Genomic DNA, 21,680 nt, shown 5'->3' on the forward strand with positions numbered 1-21,680 from the left:
CTCAGATAACGGGGACTCGAAGTGGACTCTTGAACACTGAGGAATCAAGACTTGACTCAGGCTCTTATTTGGTGACGTAGACTTTAACTTCAGACTCAGACTCGAGCTTTAGTGACTTGACTACAACACTGCTCTACACATTATGGTAAATGATAGATGACTAGTGTTAGGCCTCTCCTAAGAAGACAGACCTTTAACAGTGTCATTAGTATTTTTTATTGTATGACACATTTATCAGTTAAACACTGTACAAAGCCTGTTCATTGTTTATAGTCACTGCACAGTGAAATTTAGGCACTCAGCCATCACTTAATATACACTACAGAGACAGAGGAATTAGTCCAAGATCAGAATAGCTCTTCTATTGATTTTCACAACTGGTTGCTTAAGAACTAGAGAGATGTGACACAAAGACGACGAAGAAGACAAAATCACGACAGACCAGTGGACATTAATGTACGCTGCCAGTAAAACTGCACACAGCAGAGTCCAATAATTATTTCTTGAATAGAGGCTCAAGCCTATAATAAAGAAAACCTAGAAAGTTGGAAGGAGAACCTTACTGGGGGGGTACCTGAAGGCAACTCCTCACCCAGTGCCCCTAGAGAAAGATGGTAAAACAATGTTTTGATTGTGCAACAGAACCACATGCATTGTGTTAAAGCTCACTGTAATTCAATCATCCAACAGCAGATGGCAGCAGTTGTTGTTGCTGTTGTTGTTGTTGTTGTTGTTGTAAATGTATAGAGGTGTTGTTGTTGTGCAAAAGCCCCAATAGCCCCCTGCAATTAAACAATGGATTCCTATCACTCTGCTTAATAAATGGCAACATGTGCGAGTGATGATTTCCTTCAAGAAAACATGAAATCCAGGCGCCTATAGGATAACAGCGCGTCACTCCTGCACTGGAGCGTCTTTTATGGGATTTTGTAATGATGCTCTGGCCCTGCCCTTTAAGTAGCGGGTATATCACACTATACGCGCACTCAGCTGCCATCCATGTGTGCGGGTTTCTCCAGTTTTTGCACCGTGTGGAAACATCCAGAGCATCAAAACAGCTCTGGCTGCACATTTATTGGACGCATGACTTTTTTTTTTTCCACTTTTTTTTTTTTTTTTTTTTTTTACTATTTCAAACGATGGACTCAACCAGGACAATGTTGCATTTAGTTTCCATTGCATCAAGCTGGTACATTTTTACTTTTCTGGTTTCCACATTATGCAGGTAAATTGATAAACCTTTCCGATTTGGGAGCATTTCGTCGACCTGTGTGAACCCACGGCAGGAGAGAATAGATGCCGCTGCTGGAGGGAAGGTGAAAAACGTGAAATGAGTTCGTGTTTTCTTCGGGTCACTTCAGGACTGTTAAAGATGGGTCATGTTGGCAGACTGCAGCTGGGCTGACCACGGTTGCACATGGGAATTGATTTACCTTGTTTACCTCCTGAACAACACACAGCTCCCCACTGTCTCTGATTTATTGTCAGCCTTCCGCCTCCTTCCCACTGTCTAATCCACTGGAAGAGCCGCCTCTTCAAACTGGCCTAGATTCCCCAAGATGAATTTCGACCAGATCCTCTCTGCCATCGGGGGCTTCGGCAAATATCAGAAAATTTTGTACATATGGATATGTTTACCCCAGATCCTCCTGGCCTTCCACATGATGGTGAGCATCTTTACCGGAGCCACGCCACCTCATCACTGCCGAGACAACTCGAGCTCTGTAGCCGGGAATCAGTCCTTCTTCCCTGGTACCATCAGGGTGAACTTCAGCCTCCCGGACTCCTCCTGCTTCTCCTCCGATGTCCTGCCGCAGGGTAACCGAGCTGAGCGCGTCCCGTGTGGCCACGGATGGGTGTACAGCCGGGAGACTTTCCTGAGCACCACGGTCACAGAGGTACACTCGGATGATTAACACTGTGTTTAATCAGGGGTGAAAAGCTTTACTTTCCTTTAATCATTCACGGAGTCACTCCTGCTTGGAGACAGGTGGGATTGTTCACCTCCACGAAGTGAGAGATAGATTATAAAAGTGATAAGAATTTGGAGCCTGGTTGGTTATAATGAAACCAATACAGGATCAATCAATTAAGGGATCTGGCAGCAGCGCCATAATCTTTAAAATTGAGCATTGTTGCCAATAGGCTTCCACAAGACATAGGTAATGTATAAAGTCTCTTTATTATGTTAATATGATGGCTGATAAATTACATGGCCGGATTAAGTTGCTCAGGGGCCATGGAGCTAAAATGAGCTTCCTGGCCCCCTTAATGACCCGCTCCTCCCTTGTCAGTGCAGAATGTGTGACTGTAACAGTGCAGTGGTCTAAATGTTGGGTTTTTCCATCTACTAGTGGGACCTGGTGTGTGACAAGGCCGGACTGAACAGTCTTGGTTCGTCTGTGTACATGTTCGGCCTGCTGGTGGGATCTGTGGTGTTCGGAGCCATGGCTGACAGGTAGGCTGTGCTGCTTTCCCAGCTCCCCCTGCTCTCTCTCTTTCTGCTTAGCCTGGAGCTCTGCAACCTCTCACTGTGCACAGATACAACACACAGCCATCCCCAGGATCAAAGCAATGCTGCAGGAGCAGACACAGCTGGAGTCCTTGGTGTATAGTATCCATGTGTAAGTAGGGCAGTTAACGCATCATAATGATTGAGCTGAAGGGCTAAAAGAACACATTAGGGTTTGACTGCTGCTGTTCCTTTCTAACTTTCCCGTAGGTGATGTTCGTGCCTTACATGTAATATTATTCTTATGCCATAAAGAATATAGAGTGTGTCTTGCAGGGTGAAAATTTCTCAGAAATAGCATAAATGTTCACGGGACACGAAAACTCTCTCATACTAGTGAAATTCCTGAAGGTGTGTTGGCAGGGCGGGGCTGTTTTCATATACTTACACTCCACACTGGTCTGTGTTTACTGCTCTCACGCTCACTTGTTATGCATGTGCTTAGAGAACCACAGCCGTGTTCACTTCTTCCCTCTCTGTGCCAGGTACGGCCGACGTTTCGTGCTGCTGCTGTCCATCGCTCTGCAGACTGTGTTTGGAGTCGCTGTGGCCTTTGCACCCAACTTCCCCGTCTATGTGATTCTTCGCTTTGTAGTTGGCACCACAATATCTGGAGTCATCATCAATGCTTTTGTACTTGGTACTAACCAAACGCACACACACGCACACACACCCACTCAAATACACACACCACGAGACTTGACACCACTGCAGCAGCAACAGTGGCAGTAGAAGGGGTTGTAAATGCATTTTGATCGTCAATTGAGATCATTTTGTTGACAGATTATAAGATGTGAGGAGGAGGATTAATGAGTTTTACTAACTGATACTGATTTTGTATCAGATTTGATATTGATCATTTTCCCGCGGGTCTTGTAGATTTTCACTTAGTGCTCTGTCACTTCCTTTCAGCTCTTCTGCAGTCAGTTTTTAATTTATAGTGAAGATTGGAGCAAATGTTTGGACAATTGTTCTTTTTCCAAAAACTGTGCCATTTGTGTGCATCTCATCCTGTCACGATATAATCTCTTGACTGATGCATATTATGTCATGTCATTGGACCTGCCCACAAGTTTCTCCTGACCTGACAATCACCCCATGGTATGCACCTTAACTGTTAACCCACCAGATGTCTCCAGGCTTGACAAGGCTGTTTTTCTCACTATCTAAAAAGTTGACATTTTAGAGATGGAGATGGTTTTTTGCCGGGCTAGTGGTGCGTCGACGTCGGTCCACTACTTTAGCATGCTCATTGTCCCCAAACAACAAATACAATTACAATTACTACAAACTTCAATGATCCCCAACTTTTCCTTTAGCGCCAACTTGAAGTTCATTCGTTATACATGTTCCCCTCGGGATGAACTGTTACAACCTTTGTGATGTAACTTTTCATCTTGTGCAATCATCAGATCAAAATTTATATTTGTCCAATACTTTTATTTGTGATCACATTACTGCAAAACTAATGAGATTCTCATCGGCCTCAGCTGTACTGTACTGTATTGTGCTTTTAGCATGCTAACATGCTAGATGGTGAAGTAGATGGTAAAGATTATACCTGCTAAATATCAGCATGTTAGTGTTGCGATTGTGAGCATGTTAGCTATTGACATTAGCATTGGTCATGCTGTGTACAGTTTAATACAGTCTCACGCAGCCACTAGCACGGCTGAAGCTACTGGACAGCAAACATATGCTGGTGATAAACAGGCTGATGACAGTAAGTTTGGATTCCTTGCATGTGGATTAAGGAAGATGGATAGTGAACAGATGTTAGCGAAACTGTTCATTATCATTCAAGGAAAGCAGCGGATTAATGCGGTCATCTATCTGGCCTTCAAATTAATGAACTTCAAGTGTAATTACGTCTCATGCTGTTTTGTGCAACCTCCTGCTCAAACCCAGAGCACAAACCCTTTCACTTTTTCCACTACCTTCAAGCCTCAAACCACCAGTACCCATGATCCCTCCTCTCCCCTCCACTCCTCTCCTCTCCTTTCCTCTCCTCTCCAAACCCTGCACTGTTTTACCTCTCAAGGCACCGAGTGGACATGCACCAAGAGGCGCATGCTGGCCGGCATCATCACGGACTACGCCTTTGGCTTGGGCTACATGCTGCTAGCAGGTGTTGCATATCTGATACGGGACTGGAGAAAGTTGCAACTGGCTATATCAGCCCCGGGCTTCCTGCTCATCTTCTATATATGGTGAGAGATTCAGTGGACATCTGAACATTAGATCCACTGTGTATTCCTACATTTCCCGGACATAAATACTGAAAAATGAATCTTTGTGCTCCTCATTTCCTCTCATTTCTGGCCTTCTCTGTCCACTCTTTCTTGTCCTCTCCCTTCTTCTCTATGTCCTGTCAGGGTGGTCCCTCAGTCCGCCAGATGGTTGTTGGCCAACGACAGGAGAGAAGAAGCCATCGCACTCCTCCGCAAGGCAGCACTTGTCAACGGCCGAGTTTTACCTCCCGCTGCACAGGTGTGTGCCCCTGCATTTCTCTAAGCCATTAAAATGTTTTCCTTCTTCTGCATATTTAATGGACAGGTGAGAGAGTGGTATCAATCATCTCATCAAGCTCTCAACAATAAGTGTATATCTCCATAATTTCTGTATCTAACCATCACTAATTTCCTAAAACAACTAGGTACTGTTGTCTTTAGCAAGTGTTACTCAAACAGGAGTAAATAAAGAATTTATTGGGGACTATTTTCAGCTGTGGATTAATGCACATTTGGTGTGCTAGTGAGAATGTAAAGTAAATGTAGCATTTAAATTTGAAATAAACCACAATGCCCATGTTCATCATGATGAGGTGTATGTCATTCAGTGCAAGTGTGAGTGGTTTATTGATGGTTTTTAATAGTTTTGGATGACAATGGACACACAGTAATAAGCTATTCAGTTCAATTCAATTTCATTGGGTGGAAATGAATGAGAATATCAGAAGACTTTCTGTTAAAGGTTTTGGTTTGTGTGTGTGTCCATGTGCGCATCAGGTTGAGAAGTGTGAGATTTTAAGTGGAGTGAAGCGAAGTCACTCGGCAGTGGATCTCGTACGAACACCTCAGATGAGGAAGAGGGCTATCATCTTGTTCTACATCTGGTAAATCATGTTTTTTTGGCGTAAGTGTACATATTCTTTGTAGTGTCATTACCTTCTTCTTTCTCTCTCCTTTCTCTTGTGACGATATCCCTGTTCCTCCTTTGCGATCCCAGGTTTGTGAATGTGCTGGTGTACTACGGCCTCTCGCTCGGTGTGTCCAGGTTAGGGACGGACCTCTATCTGACCCAGTTCGTGTTTGGGTTGGTTGAGATCCCGGCTCGCTCTCTGGTCCTGCTCGTCCTGCCCTGCAGCCGCCGACTCTCCCAGAGCGGCTTCCTGGCTGTAGGGGGCCTCGCCTGTCTGCTCATGCTCACTATCCCTGCAGGTAGGATGGACAATCATAAAGTTTTATAAGAGGAGTCTGTAAAAAGGCCTGTCTCCTTTTTTGTCTTTCCCGTTATCCTCACCCTCTCTCTGTCTGTAGATCATCCCAATGTCCTGACTGGTCTCGCCATGGTGGGGAAGTTTGGTATAACTGCTTCCTTTGCAGTAATTTATGTGTACACTGCTGAGATATTCCCCACTGTGCTCCGGTAAGATGCCTTTGTCTGTACAATTTTAGCTACTTTTCTCAAACGCATGATCATGAAGTTTTTTTTTTTTTTTTTCCTACAAAATCTTTTCCTTGTGTTCCCACAGACAAACAGGAATAGGGGTCTCCTGCATGTTTGCAAGGGTCGGTGGTGTGTTAGCACCAGTCATCAACATGCTCCATAACCACAGCCCCACCACGCCTCTGGTCATCTTCGGTACCTCCCCGCTGCTGGGTGCTGTCCTGGCCCTGGCACTGCCGGAAACTGCAGACAGACCTCTTCCTGACACAGTTGAGGACGTAGAGAACTGGGACTTGAGGTACCAACGTGTCCTCTGTTTTCCCTGGAATGGGACAAAGTAGAAATTGTGGTAAATTGTGTTGAATTTAATTGTAGTTTCTTCTTTACAAGAAAGAGAGAACGGTTTGCTTGTGACCAGGGTTCAAATTACGGGGGGGATTTAGGAGGGGGTCTGACCCCCCCCCCCCCCAAAAGACGTAAAAACAACCGTTCGGGGGTTGAAACATTTATATATCCTTTTACCTGTAATTATAAGTATTACAATATATTTCCTATATTCATGCCTGGAAGAATCTTGTAATACGATTTCAGACACCCCTAAAGTGGACCATACTATGTCTTAAGCGTCTGTCTCCTCTGCCTCCCTCCATCAGTGGCGCACAGGGGTTGAGCTCCGTCTGCTTCAATATCATATCATATCACACTTGTATTTTTTTAATCTCCTAGTAAACCTAATAGTTTATGAGCCACTTATACAATCTCTAATGGTGCAAAAGGCACCATGTAAAACCATTTTGCTCTGTGGTAAGTTTAATGTCGCTGTGATAAGACACTGACAGCGCACAAATCTGTTATTGTCATTTATTGCCATGCTGCTCCTCTCACGTCAAGTGCAGGCAGGTGGGTGGGTGAGTTACTGTGGTTACGCTGATGCTCTGTGTCTCTGTCGCTGTGAAACTTTCTCAAGATTCAGTAACATGCCTTTACAAAAATCACGAATGTAAATGTGCCTCAATTATGTAAAATGATAAAAATAAATAAAAACCCGCCCCCTCCCCTAGAGAAAAAGTTGATCATCACAGTTTCTGAGTCACTTGTGAGCTCCTTGTTCAGAGAGCTCTTTGTGTGCCCCTGCTGCTCAGCCTCCATGAACCTGAGCGGGATTTAAAATCTCACTGCCCTGTTTGTTTGCGACCAGCTCGGCTCAGTGTGCACTTTGTGTTTTGTCTGTCCTGCAGGTCGCCTCCCAACAAGGACAACTCTGAGATGTGTGAGGATATTAGCCAATCAGCCAGCAGCACAGAGGAGCAGGAGCAGGAGCTACGACATCTAGCGAGCCAGGCCTAATTGTATTCACATGGATGCACACATGCCATTATTCACACATTATACAGCCTCAACTTTGATATCAGGTGCAGTGCTTCAGTCTTCATCTATGCAGTAACACGTCAGGATGTGATTGGGAGCTCTATGCAAGAAAGCCTAACACATCGCACCCACCAAACTAGCATGTAGGCATGCACATGTGCACAAAGCAGTCATTCAGTTCTGCTGCCGAGGCAAATCAACAGCCTACTGTGTTACCAAACGCAAGTAAACACCCGTCTAAATCAGGAATAGTCCTGTTTTGCAATCTTGTGTCATTCCTCAGAAGTTTTAACAGTTTATTCTAATTTTGACATATTTTAGTTACGTGGGCGGACGGAATAAATAGTTCCCCTTAAGACTTTGCAGACACACAGATCTACAGACATCGGCTCAGCTCAAACCTCTAAACCTGTGCTGATGTGAACTGGACTGCACTTAAGCAGACTGCCACTTCCTCTCTAATGCAGCACACATAGTCCTGTTTATCAGCTATTTTTAGGACTTTCTATTTTTCAGGAATTTGTTACAATTTCTGCATTTCATAAAACACTTATATAATATTTTTGTATAAAAGTGTCTTCGGACTGTTTGTGGGATATCTTTGTTGTATCTTGATGCTGTATCAAACAAGGAACTGCCTCATTTTGTATTTTATGTTCTCAAGCCAAGAGAAAAGAAAACTAGTCAAGTGAGATTGCATGCACCAGTTACCTTTATTATGCCTAATGTAGCCTTTTGTTAGACTACTGTAGTTCATATGTAGTTTTGTATGACAACTGGGTTGTGACTGTGTGGAGAGATATTTCAATTTATCTTTTTTTTTGTAGAGGTTTGTTTTCATTTTACTTGCCATGATGACATGGATCTGTGAATTATCTAGTGCATTTTTTAAGTGTTTAAGGGCTGTTATTGTGTGTATGAATTAGTAATATATATATATATGGATCAGCATGGATCAGAGGCAAAGATCATGTAGTGTTATATGTAACTCAGAAAAGGGGATTTTATTCATCAATAACTATTATTCATAAAGCAGAAGAAATCTGAGACCAGTGTGATTTGGAAAGCATACTGTAAATGTGCATGTGTGGGGATAAGCTGTTATTCCACTGCATGATTTTGAAAAGCATGCCTTACTGCTTCCCACAGCATGTGGGCATGTTCGATCAACCAGAGATGTCACTTAAGCCAGCAAATGGAAAAATTTCCAGTATCTTTTTATTGCATTGATTCCATCCTAGTGCATTTGCAACAACGCAACAAATTACATTTAAAAAAAAAAAAAAAAATTACAGACAACAAATGTAAATGAGACACAAAATGTACTTTGTACAACTGAAATGAAGGCACCGTACCTGTGTGTCCTCAGCAATAAACACGTCCAAACCATGTTTGAAAAAGCGGATGTGTGCTGTGTGCAGCATCTCAATTCACTCAGTTGCCAATCAACAGCAACGTTTAACACATTATCATCAAGCAGCTCAATCTGATGTAGCAATGACACCTAGGTGTCATTCATCCTCACGCACTCATATTGTGGCTTTAGTTTTCGGATTTATACCGAGAGGACAGAGGCTCATCTATGCCAGTGTTACATATGTCGCATCAGTGGTTACGCCACAGTTGTTATCCTTCATTGACATGAGGATGTAGCCGTCATTGCCCCAGTAGGTGGACCATGAGTTCTTTATTAACCAGTATGGCTCCCCGTTCAGGGTCCCATAACCCACCGCGAGCACAGCATGGTCCAAGTCATCGGTGGTATTACCTGAAACACACACAAACACGTTTAGCTGTAGAGAGAGGAAGTAAGAAGTGGTGGCTGTAAAAAGTACGAGCACCAGTGAGAGGTGAACTCACCACAGGCAGGTTCATAGTAGACACCATGGCTGTAGAAAACAAAGGATCGATGGGAAGCGTCAATACTGACAGCCACCGGCCCATTTTTATAGAGAGCCAGCTTCAGGGCGTCTGCGTCTCCTGATGTGACGTTGGTGTAGCTCTGGATGTGTGCAGTGAGCTCGGATGAGTTCACGTGGCAAAATCCATTCTGTTCAGACACACACACACACACACACACACACACACACACACACACACACACACACACACACACACACACACACACACACACACACACACACACACACACACACACACACACACACACACACACACACACACACACACACACACACACACAAAAACTTTAAAAGTAGCATAATCAGGCTACAGTTAGCAAACACATCTCACGTTTCTTATCCAGAAACATAAAACAAAGCAGTGGGACTAGAAATCACACTGTATGTGTCTGTTGCATCAAAGAGGTGTGAGTGACCAGGCTTGACTGAGCAGCACAATAAAGCTTCAGACATTAACTTTAAAACTATGAAAAACAATCATGTATTAGACTTGTTTAAAAGGCTTATGTGTCTGTATGTTAGGCTGAATGTGAGTCTGATGGTAAATATGGCATTAAAATCACAATGTTACTTCCAAAGAAGCACATTGTACTTTTGGAAAATGCTTTAAGACGCCTCACTGCCTTTTTCCTACACATAATTAAATGCAGTCAGTTGGTCTCACATTTCATAGGAACTTGTAACTCCAGTAGTCTGTATTTTGGCAAGTTAAGCTGGAAGAAATACTGCCAACATCTGTTTTATTTTTACTTGCGTCCTCAAGGGAAAAAAAACCCCAAAAAAAAACAAAAAACTGAACTCAATAATGAACAAGTGTGAACTGAAACTCACTTTCAGTGAGTATTGATTATATGGGTTATTTTAACAGGTACAAGCATCACATGTTGAATCATCTCACCATTCCCATATAGGCTCCGTAGGTTTCTGTTGTGGCGATGCCGCCATGTTTCATGATCCACTCGTACGCTCTCCACTCCTCCCCTCCGTCACAGCCGTTATTGCCGAAACCCCAGGAACAGTCCACCAGCATCTGCTGAGACAGAACCTGCAGGGAGCCCGTCTGCAAGACAAGAGGAAACCACCATCATGCTCCAAACGCAGACCATTAACCTGTCCCTGCACTGCGGGAATCAAATTCTCTGAAACACAACACCAACAGTTTCTCCAGTTTTGTCATCTCATATTGTAGCTCCACACCAGCCTCTCACAGCCTAAATAAAAACACTGATCACACAGCAAAAGAGAGAAAAAAATTAGACTAAAGGTCATGAGTACATAACAAAAGCAGACAAGGCAGCTAGACATGTACACATGGTTTAAGATGGGAACAGAGTGAAGTTTCTAACAAACATCTTCACAGCAGCTGTTATCAACAGGTTGCTAAGAAGACGCTGTGAGATCACGAAGAGGTACATTTAAAATTGGCCCCTGGGGAGTAGCTCTGTTTATGAACCTGCCCGTGGGGACCTGGACACAGGTCACTTCCTGCTGCCACGCTGTGTGCTGGCAAAGGCACAAAGACGAACTGCTGGGAAATCTCAACAGCACTTTCTCGCAGCCAAATCAAACTGCACTTGCAACAATTAGTGGGGTATTCACCTCCAGATAAGTTCATATCTTAAGCTCTTCACTGAGGTCTCTTGTTTTTCTGGACAACTGACAAAATGCTGTAGTATAAATCTGTATAAAACTGCCAAATATGTGAAAGATCAAACATTAATGGTAGGATTTGCAAATTTGCCTCAAGTAACAAAAAGAAAAAAAAAATGCTTTTAAGAATTTGCTTCAAGTTTTGCCGGAATATTATCAATGTTTTTAACATTTTATTCACCAAAATATTAGTTAAAAATGTATGAATTATAATGTGACTTCAAGCCACACTTTTAAATGACTCTACACCACTACTCCTGCAGTGGGTGAACAATCGCCCAAGATATCTCCCATATCACACTCTTTCTATGTGTGTGTATATGTGTGTGAGTGAGTGAGTCAAAGAATTTGGTCACTTCAATGGGGTGCCATCAAACCCCATAATAAACCGGTCCAATGTTTGGGATCAAGTTGCTTAGCAACATGGGAGAAGGAATGCCTTTGAGCTTTGCCTTCCACAGGATGGAGGCAGGCCAAAGCTGACATTCACTCAGTTTTATTTATTCACACACACGGTCAAGTCTGTCTAATGTGAGCGAAAGCCGCAACAATGACTCGTCCTGAAGGGGAAGACTTCTCCCCACTCACAGTGATGCTTTTCTTAAGCTTGATGGAGGAACAAGAAAGACACTTCAACTGAGGGGCATCGGATATAAGAAATTATTTCAATAAATGGACTAACCTCGGTTCATCCTTACACAAATGTCCACAATAATCATTCTTTCCTGTGCATCAACTACTGGTCATTTTTTTTTAACTTTTTAAAAAAAATTTTTTTAAACCTTTTTTGTTGTTCTTTGTTTGTTGTTTTGGCACTTTCCCAACAACCTAATATCCACCCCACGTTTATCATTTATGCATTTCTATAGCATATTTGACACAATATATCCTGTGTTTCCCTATCATTTGTTTTCTGTTTTCTGCCTTAATGACCCTCTTCCCTACGGGCTACACCACTTTTCACTGGTGACAAATTTAGAAAAATGCCAATAATTGCAATGCAAATCAACCAAAACATGAACAGATGAAGCCCCATGCTGAACATCTGTGGCTTCAAAGAACATAAGGAAGCAGTCCAGTCCGTTGAAAACACCAGAATGGGGCCAATGACTGTGGTGCAAGCCGCTCTTTATTTACCTTTAAGAAGAGAGCGCCCTCTACTGCTCCAGTGGTGGCGAAGCTCCAGCAGGAGCCACATATGGCCTGGTCCTTCACTGGGGTCACAGCACCTGGAAGGGAAGAGATGATGTAAACTAGTATGCCCTCCTTTGTTTAACATCTCAGATATACATATTTGTGTGTATATGTACCGTAAAGCCTCCAGTCAAGTGAATCAGGCACGTTCACCCCTTCATAAATCTTGGAGGGGAAGGGGAGCCCTCTGTTTGGAGTCTTTCCACGTTTCCTTCCCCTCATGGTGTCCAGCTCTGCCATGGTGCGATCTGACAGAGAGTTCAGGGCCAGAGAGAAAGGCAGCCCTGCTCTGTTTTTAGAGTGAACATACCTACAGCAGCAAACACAGACAGCAGATCGTGTAAAGTTCGTCAACTAAGACATAATCTACATTCATGTCAGACTGTATTTAAACATGGAGAGAGAAGATCGTGGTGGTGATGCTGCAGTGTTACAACTCTTCAGTGTTTTTCTCCCTCTCACCGCAGGTTATGAACAAAAGCGTGCTCCCTCTTCTCGTGTTCTCTTTCATTGCTGTATTGACGCTGAAACTTCTCCTTGAAATGGCTGAACATGCGCTGTGAGTGGCCTGCAGCCGAGGTGTGGATGAGATCTTTCATTGGATTGGCCAACATGTGGTGCTCCACTCCTGGACCAGGAAATCCCCCACAGCTCATCCCTGTGGAGGGGAAATTAACAGAATAGAAATATGTTTTGGTCTTACAGTGGTAGTCCCTGTTTTTTTGTTGTGGGGTCATGTGAGGTACGGATCTATAGTCAGTGTATTAGCTGCAGTAGTTTGGGATTGATGTGCTCCCAGTTTGGAGAAGCAGTCAGGAGCACCGGCACAGAAGCTGAGTGATGTGCTGCTGTGGGTGGGGCCATCTGCAAAAACGGATTTTAGCCATTTAAAAAAGATTCCCACATAAATAAATCTAATATCAGTTTAAGTGTATGCTTTTTAAAAAATATATATTTTCAGCACTTTATCTTGTGTTAAAAAGCCCTTTCCTCTGAAACAGTTTGTGAACCGTTGAACTACCGTATCACTACAAACAAGCACAACTACAGTGTGCTCTGTATTACTCCCCATATCAGACAGAGCAAAGTGTAGATGCGCTTGTGCGTAGGAATATGACAGCTATCACTCAGCTTCTGTGCCGGTGATCCTGCTGCTTCTCTAAAGTGACAACTCGCTGATCTGAATCTACTGCTGATAACACACTGACTATAGATTAAGTACCTCACACAAAACCAAATCAAATAACCCAAACTATCACTTTAATGTACAGTATGTAACTACAGCAGGAGGCCACAAACCGTCAGGCAGGGAGAAGACTTTGGGGTCCACATGAGTGCTGAACTCCTTGTAGTCCACCAAGTATTTGTCATAATGGGACCCCAGCAGCGTGTTGTATCCCATCATCTCATAGTGGAGGGGAGTAGCAGGCTCTTTGACGCCTGTACCTTTCTCTGAGTGGGTGACCCACAGTGTGTATGTGTTCTTCTTGTAACCCACAGTTGTCACATTCTGCCAAACTTCACACAGGAAACCTCCATAGTACTCCATCCTCAGGAACTGTGGAGGGAACCCAGAATCAAAAATACATTTCGATTTCATGGTTGAGGTGACTGGTACATTTTCCTTGACCATTATCTAAAAGAAGGTTATTATGCCAATTGCTTTACTGTTTTTCCCTCAGTCCTCAACACCACAGTGAGTTTGTATTAGTGCAAAGTTGTGAGACTATCACACAGACACACACACACACACACACACCTGGAAGCCCTGCACATCAGGCAGCGATGCCTGCGGTGTGACCGTTTCATTCTTTGTTCCATTGATCTGAAAACACTTCATCACATTCTGCTCCAACTCTGTGGTCTCAGGAGTGATTTTGTAGGCAGCGCCCCACTGCTGCTCTGCCCCCAACTGGTATGTCAACACTTGGCCTGTTGACGATAAAAGTGAAAGATGTTAAAGTTATGACATTACTGCTTCCTTGCCAGTAGTTGCTACAGGGTTACAAGAAAGCAATGTAATTCTCAACCCCGCCCCCCTCCCCCCTCCAAAAAAAACAACATAATAATGATAATATAACTTTTTTTTTGAGGCTATACCTAGTGTTGCGTCTTTCCTTGTAAGTTCCTGTCATACAACAACATACCACAGACAGTGAGCTGACCACAGCAGGAAAGTCTTGTTACACTGTGTTTACACCCACAAGCTTAAGACAACGTACAGGGACTACTGAAGTGGAAAACACATGTGAGCATTAAATTAGACCTGATCATTCATGGAGCTTGTACCACTGATAAGAGGAAAACTGATAAGTTTAGCTTTGGCTGTCAGAAATAAGCATTTCTAAGAAAGCAACTCAGTAGTGTGAGTATTTATCGATAGACTGACTATTCTATTTAGTTCTATAGTCTATATGTTTTTGTGTACATTTGATTTGCTGCAGAAAAAACAAAGAAGGCCCAACAACATAAAACTTCTGCTCTAGATACCAAATATAAAAATATTACTTCTGCTACAACTAAACAATTATTGACTTCCTTATCCATTTACGATCATAACCACCTTGTGATGACCGAGGAATCTGAGCTGTATCAGTTTACACCAGAGCTCATCTGAAATACTGCAAATCAAAGGTTCAGAGTCACATGAATATGTAACATGAGTCAACAGAGTAAGTTCCCCAAAAGTGCTTACTCATTCTTTTTCACTTCTTTGCTTATACAGCGAGCTATAATGATGTTCCAGTCGGGTCACTCTGGTCTGACACAACAGGCTCTCAGTTTCACATCACCAATCCAACCAAGTGGGGGAAATACAGAGTCAGGTTTAAAACAAACAGTCATGGGTCAAGAGGTTTCTTACCATTGTAGTAGTCTATTCTGCTTGACTTTGCTGCGAGGTCCAACCAGGCCTCAAATGGCTCCTTGATCTCAGCATAGGGCAGAGAGATCACTCCTGCAAAGGAAATGTGAGAACAGTTGAGTGATGAGGTTAAATTTTGAGATAAGGACGCCCTGACATGTAATCCTCTGGTGGTACATTGACTACCTTTGACATGATAGCTGCTCCCAAAATCTGGAGGGGAAGGGACGACTTTTCCCTCTGTAGCTGAAAACAAACACACAAGATGTTGAAAGATGCTGAAATAAATGTTACTGATCTCATCCATTTATTTCATACAGTATAAGGACAAACAAAACTTGTCTTGCATTATAAATGTAACTGGAGTGATAATCGATGACTGTCCTTACACAATTGCTCTAACAGTGTGATCTTATCACTCAAAAGAAAATGTGGTAATTTAACCAACGTTGGATTCTTTCCATCGTTCACATATGGCAGATAATCGGAGGCTCCTTGAGTGATTTCATTAGGTTTTTGTTAAATATTCGTCAATTAAGTGTCACATGGTATATTTCATATATGACGAATTAAAAAACAGGTTTCATAGTTTCGTTTGGGGCCATAAGCCGTACTTAAAGGAGAATGTAGTTGTTCTGATGAGCAAGTCATTTCTAAATTGACATTTTTTTGGTAGAAGTTCGGCGTAATTTGCACAATTCACTGAAACAGACATTTTATTTGTATTTTAACAAAATGCTCATCGTTTTTTCTCCAGGGCTGTGCAGCCAGTTACATCTGAAGGTAATATTCAGCAACTTAAACGATAACGTAGCCATCGTAACGACGAGCTATTTTCGCAGCATGTAGCTAGCTGAGATAGCAGATGAAATGTTGTCCCTTACCTATGGCAGCCCACAAGAGGACAGCTGCAATGCACCAGCACCGCATTACTTCTACTTTGAGCTCAGAAATGCAAGAAAAAGAAACGCACTCAGACCAAACTCGAACAAAAACACATGACTCTGCAGCCTACACCTCTCCAAAACACTTATTAAATAACAAACAGCAAGTCAAAAGTTACTGACGTCTTCTCTAAACCAATCATTTTGTGGCGTGGAGGGGTGTAGGCCAATCAGATAAGAGAGGTGGGTTTTATTTTTGTAAAGATACCATGTGATTTGTGTCATATGACTAAACCATGGACTGAACTAATTAACCATCTATGTTCCCCACTTACAGGTTTTAGGAAACAGCTGTACACTGTCAAAACTTTCAAAGAAGCTGTGCAGTATGAATGTTATAAATAATATGAAGTATTTACCAAAAGAAAAATGGTTAAAACAATAACAAATGTGATAGAAAAAAACAAAGAAAGAAACAAACAAAGGCGCCAGGATATGTTTTAGTGACACTATCAGATACTTGAGAGAAAATACACCTGTGGAGCAGAGATTGAAACTCTGCAAAATGGACTTTGCAGTGCCGGAAAAGTGGTTTGACTTTCATGTTTATTGAAACACTTGAAAAAATATAAGCAGGACTTCAAGGGTGAGTTCATCCAATTTATAATTTACACAATTTACACTTTCTCATTTTGCACTAGTAGTGTCCATACACATAGTTTGGTGACATGCTGATGTGATGTGATGTCTCTATTTCTGATAGCACCCCAGTGTAATTAAACAGTGCTGCTCACAGTATTGTCCCCACAGACATGAAGAAGATGGGAGAAACCACTCTTTAATTGAACTGATCTTCCTTGCCCATATATGGTCATTTAGAATATTCATGCAAGTCCTTTAATGTGTTCCATCCAGAAGGTCACACAATATGATGTCAGGTTCTGGAATGTCTCCGGCTGAATAAAAGCCTGCAGCTTTGGTGAGACACTGAAGTGTGCTACAGCAGTAGATGCTTCATGACCTGTACTCACTGTAAAGTTCATGAGGTAAGATGACGATTGCAAATTAAGATTTCAAGATTTTTGATTTTTAAAAGTGATGAATTTTAAAAGATTATGTCAATTTTATTCTGTATCTCTATGATTAAAATCAACCTAAATCGTGAAAAAGTTAATGAAACATGTACTACAAAACATTTTAATTCAAGATTTCAAGATTTTTGTGTCGACAGCTGTGTGCTGCTACAATAGACTCACACTTGATCACCTCTTCTCTCTGCAGCATGTTTGCACCACAGCTTTTAAAAATAGTGATGAATTTTCAAGGATAATATCAATGTTATTCTTTATCTTCTTGGTTATTAAGAATATAAGTGATGAGGAAAACAAATATTAACTAAACATGTTTGGAGTTTCAGATTTGAAACTACAAGACTACTCATCACTAATGGATAGGAAACCATGAAAACATTTCTTCTATTAAAGTTCTTAAGGTAAGATGATGATTTTAATTGAAGATTTTTGTGTAAACAGCTCAATGTGCTGCTACAATAGAGTCACACTTGATCACCTCTTCTCTCTGCAGCATGTTTGCACCACAGCTTTTAAAATAGTGATGAAATTTAAAGGATGATGTCAATTTTACTCCTTATTTTTATAGTTATTAAGAATATAAGTGATGAAGAAAACAAATATTAACTAAACTTGTATGGATTTTCAGATTTGATACTACAAGACAACTCGTCACTAATGGATAGGAAACCATGAAAACACCTATTCTATTAAAGTTCTTCAGGTAAGATGATGATTTTAATTGAAGATTTTTGTGTAAACAGCTCAATGTGCTGCTACAATAGAGTCACACTTGATCACCTCTTCTCTCTGCAGCATGTTTGCACCACAGCTTTGATAAATAGTGATGAATTTTAAAGGATCTTTTGAATTTTACTCATTATGTTTATAGTTATTAAGAATATAAGTGATGAAGAAAACAAATATTAACTAAACTTGTATGGATTTTCAGATTTGAAACAATTTGAAGACTCGTCACTAATGGATAGGAAACCATGAAAACATTTCTTCTATGAAAGTTCTTAAGTTAAGATGATGATTTTAATTGAAGATCTTTGTGTCGACAGCTCAATGTGCTGCTACAATAGAGTCACACTTGATCACCTCTTCTCTCTGCAGCATGTTTTGATCATGGCTTTTAAAAGTAGTGATCAATTTTAAAGGATAATATCAATGTTATTCTTTATCTTCTTGTTTATTAAGAATATAAGTGATGAGGAAAACAAATATTAACTAAACATGTTTGGAGTTTCAGATTTGAAACTACAAGACTACTCGTCACTAATGGATAGGAAACCATGAAAACATTTCTTCTATTAAAGTTCTTCAGGTAAGATGATGATTTTAATTGAAGATTTTTGTGTCGACAGCTCAATGTGCTGCTACAATAGAGTCACACTTGATCACCTCTTCTCTCTGCAGCATGTTTGCACCACAGCTTTTATAAATAGTGATGAATTTTAAAGGATTTTTTGAATTTTACTCATTTTGTTTATAGTTATTAAGAATATAAGTGATGAAGAAAACAAATATTAACTAAACTTGTATGGATTTTCAGATTTGAAACAATTCGTCTCTAATATCAATGTTATTCTTTATCTTCTTGTTTATTAAGAATATAAGTGATGAAGAAAACAAATATTAACTAAACTTGTATGGATTTTCAGATTTGATACTACAAGACAACTTGTCACTAATGGATAGGAAACCATGGAAACACTTATTCTATTAAAGTTCTTCAGGTAAGATGATGATTTTAATTGAAGATTTTTGTGTCGACAGCTCAATGTGCTGCTACAATAGAGTCACACTTGATCACCTCTTCTCTCTGCAGCATGTTTTGATCATGGCTTTTAAAAGTAGTGATCAATTTTAAAGGATAATATCAATGTTATTCTTTATCTTCTTGGTTATTAAGAATATAAGTGATAAGGAAAACAAATATTAACTAAACATGTTTGGAGTTTCAGATTTGAAACTACAAGACTACTCGTCACTAATGGATAGGAAACCATGAAAACATTTTTTCTATTAAAGTTCTTAAGGTAAGATGATGATTTTAATTGAAGATTTTTGTGTCGACAGCTCAATGTGCTGCTACAATAGAGTCACACTTGATCACCTCTTCTCTCTGCAGCATGTTTGCACCACAGCTTTGATAAATAGTGATGAATTTTAAAGGATGATGTCAATTTTACCCTTTATGTTTATAGTTATTAAGAATATAAGTGATGAAGAAAACAAATATTAACTAAACATGTTTGGAGTTTCAGATTTGAAACTACAAGACTACTCGTCACTAATGGATAGGAAACCATGAAAACATTTTTTCTATTAAAGTTCTTAAGGTAAGATGATGATTTTAATTGAAGATTTTTGTGTAAACAGCTCAATGTGCTGCTACAATAGAGTCACACTTGATCACCTCTTCTCTCTGCAGCATGTTTGCACCACAGCTTTGATAAATAGTTATTAATTTTAAAGGATGATGTCAATTTTACTCCTTATTTTTATAGTTATTAAGAATATAAGTGATGAAGAAAACAAATATTAACTAAACTTGTATGGATTTTCAGATTTGAAACAATTTGAAGACTCGTCACTAATGGATAGGAAACCATGAAAACATTTCTTCTATTAAAGTTCTTCAGGTAAGATGATGATTTTAATTGAAGATTTTTGTGTCGACAGCTCAATGTGCTGCTACAATAGAGTCACACTTGATCACCTCTTCTCTCTGCAGCATGTTTGCACCACAGCTTTGATAAATAGTGATTAATTTTAAAGGATGATGTCAATTTTACTCCTTATTTTTATAGTTATTAAGAATATAAGTGATGAAGAAAACAAATATTAACTAAACATGTATGGATTTTCAGATTTGAAACAATTTGAAGACTCGTCACTAATGGATAGGAAACCATGAAAACATTTCTTCTATTAAAGTTCTTCAGGTAAGATGATGATTTTAATTGAAGATTTTTGTGTCGACAGCTCAATGTGCTGCTGCAATAGAGTCACATTTGATCACCTCTTCTCTCTGCAGCATGTTTGCACCACAGCTTTTAAAATAGTGATGAATATAAAAGGATGATGTCAATTTTACTCCTTATTTTTATAGTTATTAAGAATATAAGTGATGAAGAAAACAAATATTAACTAAACTTGTATGGATTTTCAGATTTGAAACAATTTGAAGACTCGTCACTAATGGATAGGAAACCATGAAAACATTTCTTCTATTAAAGTTCTTAAGGTAAGATGATGATTTTAATTGAAGATTTTTGTGTCGACAGCTCAATGTGCTGCTACAATAGAGTCACACTTGATCACCTCTTCTCTCTGCAGCATGTTTGCACCACAGCTTTGATAAATAGTGATTAATTTTAAAGGATGATGTCAATTTTACTTCTTATTTTTATAGTTATTAAGAATATAAGTGATGAAGAAAACAAATATTAACTAAACTTGTATGGATTTTCAGATTTGATACTACAAGACAACTCCTCACTAATGGATAGGAAACCATGAAAACACCTATTCTATTAAAGTTCTTCAGGTAAGATGATGATTTTAATTGAAGATTTTTGTGTCGACAGCTCAATGTGCTGCTACAATAGAGTCACACTTGATCATCTCTTCTCTCTGCAGCATGTTTGCACCACAGCTTTGATAAATAGTGATGAATTTTAAAGGATGATGTCAATTTTACCCCTTATATTTATATTTATTTAGAATATAAGTGATGAAGAAAACAAATATTAACTAAACTTATATGGATTTTTAGATTTGATACTACAAGACAACTTGTCACTAATGGATAGGAAACCATGGAAACACTTATTCTATTAAAGTTATTCAGGTAAGATGATGATTTTAATTGAAGATTTTTGTGTCGACAGCTCAATGTGCTGCTACAATAGAGTCACACTTGATCACCTCTTCTCTCTGCAGCATGTTTTGATCATGGCTTTTAAAAGTAGTGATCAATTTTAAAGGATAATATCAATGTTATTCTTTATCTTCTTGGTTATTAAGAATATAAGTGATAAGGAAAACAAATATTAACTAAACTTGTATGGATTTTCAGATTTGATACTACAAGACAACTCCTCACTAATGGATAGGAAACCATGAAAACATTTCTTCTATTAAAGTTCTTCAGGTAAGATGATGATTTTAATTGAAGATTTTTGTGTAAACAGCTCAATGTGCTGCTACAATAGAGTCACACTTGATCACCTCTTCTCTCTGCAGCATGTTTGCACCACAGCTTTGATAAATAGTGATTAATTTTAAAGGATGATGTCAATTTTACTCCTTATTTTTATAGTTATTAAGAATATAAGTGATGAAGAAAACAAATATTAACTAAACTTGTATGGATTTTCAGATTTGATACTACAAGACAACTCCTCACTAATGGATAGGAAACCATGAAAACACCTATTCTATTAAAGTTCTTCAGGTAAGATGATGATTTTAATTGAAGATTTTTGTGTAAACAGCTCAATGTGCTGCTACAATAGAGTCACACTTGATCACCTC

The 21,680-nt window shown here is 40.1% G+C and overlaps 2 protein-coding genes and 1 long non-coding RNA gene across 4 annotated transcripts; 2 read left to right on the plus strand and 1 right to left on the minus strand.

Moving 5' to 3' along the window:
* The first annotated feature begins 788 nt into the window (after positions 1-788).
* Positions 789-8,940, plus strand: LOC139634084 (solute carrier family 22 member 13). 2 transcript variants are annotated; one of them, XM_071500333.1, is made up of 10 exons: positions 789-1,898; positions 2,355-2,458; positions 2,998-3,152; positions 4,554-4,722; positions 4,888-5,002; positions 5,521-5,627; positions 5,741-5,952; positions 6,052-6,160; positions 6,267-6,530; positions 7,420-8,940. In XM_071500333.1, exons 1-9 carry the CDS (start codon positions 1,560-1,562, stop codon positions 6,520-6,522), a joined length of 1,566 nt encoding a protein of 521 aa, XP_071356434.1. In that variant the 5' UTR covers positions 789-1,559; the 3' UTR covers positions 6,523-6,530; positions 7,420-8,940. The 2 variants fall into 2 exon arrangements, with proteins under 2 accessions (XP_071356434.1, XP_071356433.1); XM_071500332.1 differs by having other exon boundaries at positions 6,267-6,479.
* On the minus strand, positions 8,746-16,237 carry LOC139634083 (digestive cysteine proteinase 1). Its single transcript, XM_071500331.1, has 11 exons — positions 16,063-16,237; positions 15,365-15,424; positions 15,179-15,271; positions 14,075-14,247; positions 13,615-13,873; positions 12,778-12,973; positions 12,432-12,625; positions 12,259-12,350; positions 10,370-10,531; positions 9,410-9,599; positions 8,746-9,317 (listed from the first exon to the last, which is right to left on the minus strand). The coding sequence occupies exons 1-11, from the start codon at positions 16,106-16,108 to the stop codon at positions 9,130-9,132; spliced, it is 1,653 nt and encodes a 550-aa protein (XP_071356432.1). The 5' UTR covers positions 16,109-16,237; the 3' UTR covers positions 8,746-9,129.
* Positions 16,238-16,383: 146 nt separating this feature from the next.
* On the plus strand, positions 16,384-18,385 carry LOC139634085 (uncharacterized). The gene is made up of 3 exons (XR_011693899.1): positions 16,384-16,708; positions 16,978-17,554; positions 18,085-18,385. It is a non-coding gene; the product is annotated as an uncharacterized lncRNA (long non-coding RNA).
* The last annotated feature ends 3,295 nt before the right edge of the window (positions 18,386-21,680 follow it).

Source organism: Trachinotus anak, unplaced genomic scaffold (genome assembly GCF_046630095.1).
Source record: "Trachinotus anak isolate AG129_WGS33_773 ecotype Australia unplaced genomic scaffold, CSIRO_AGI_Tana_v1 ptg000016l, whole genome shotgun sequence".
Classification (NCBI taxonomy): Eukaryota; Metazoa; Chordata; class Actinopteri; order Carangiformes; family Carangidae; genus Trachinotus; species Trachinotus anak.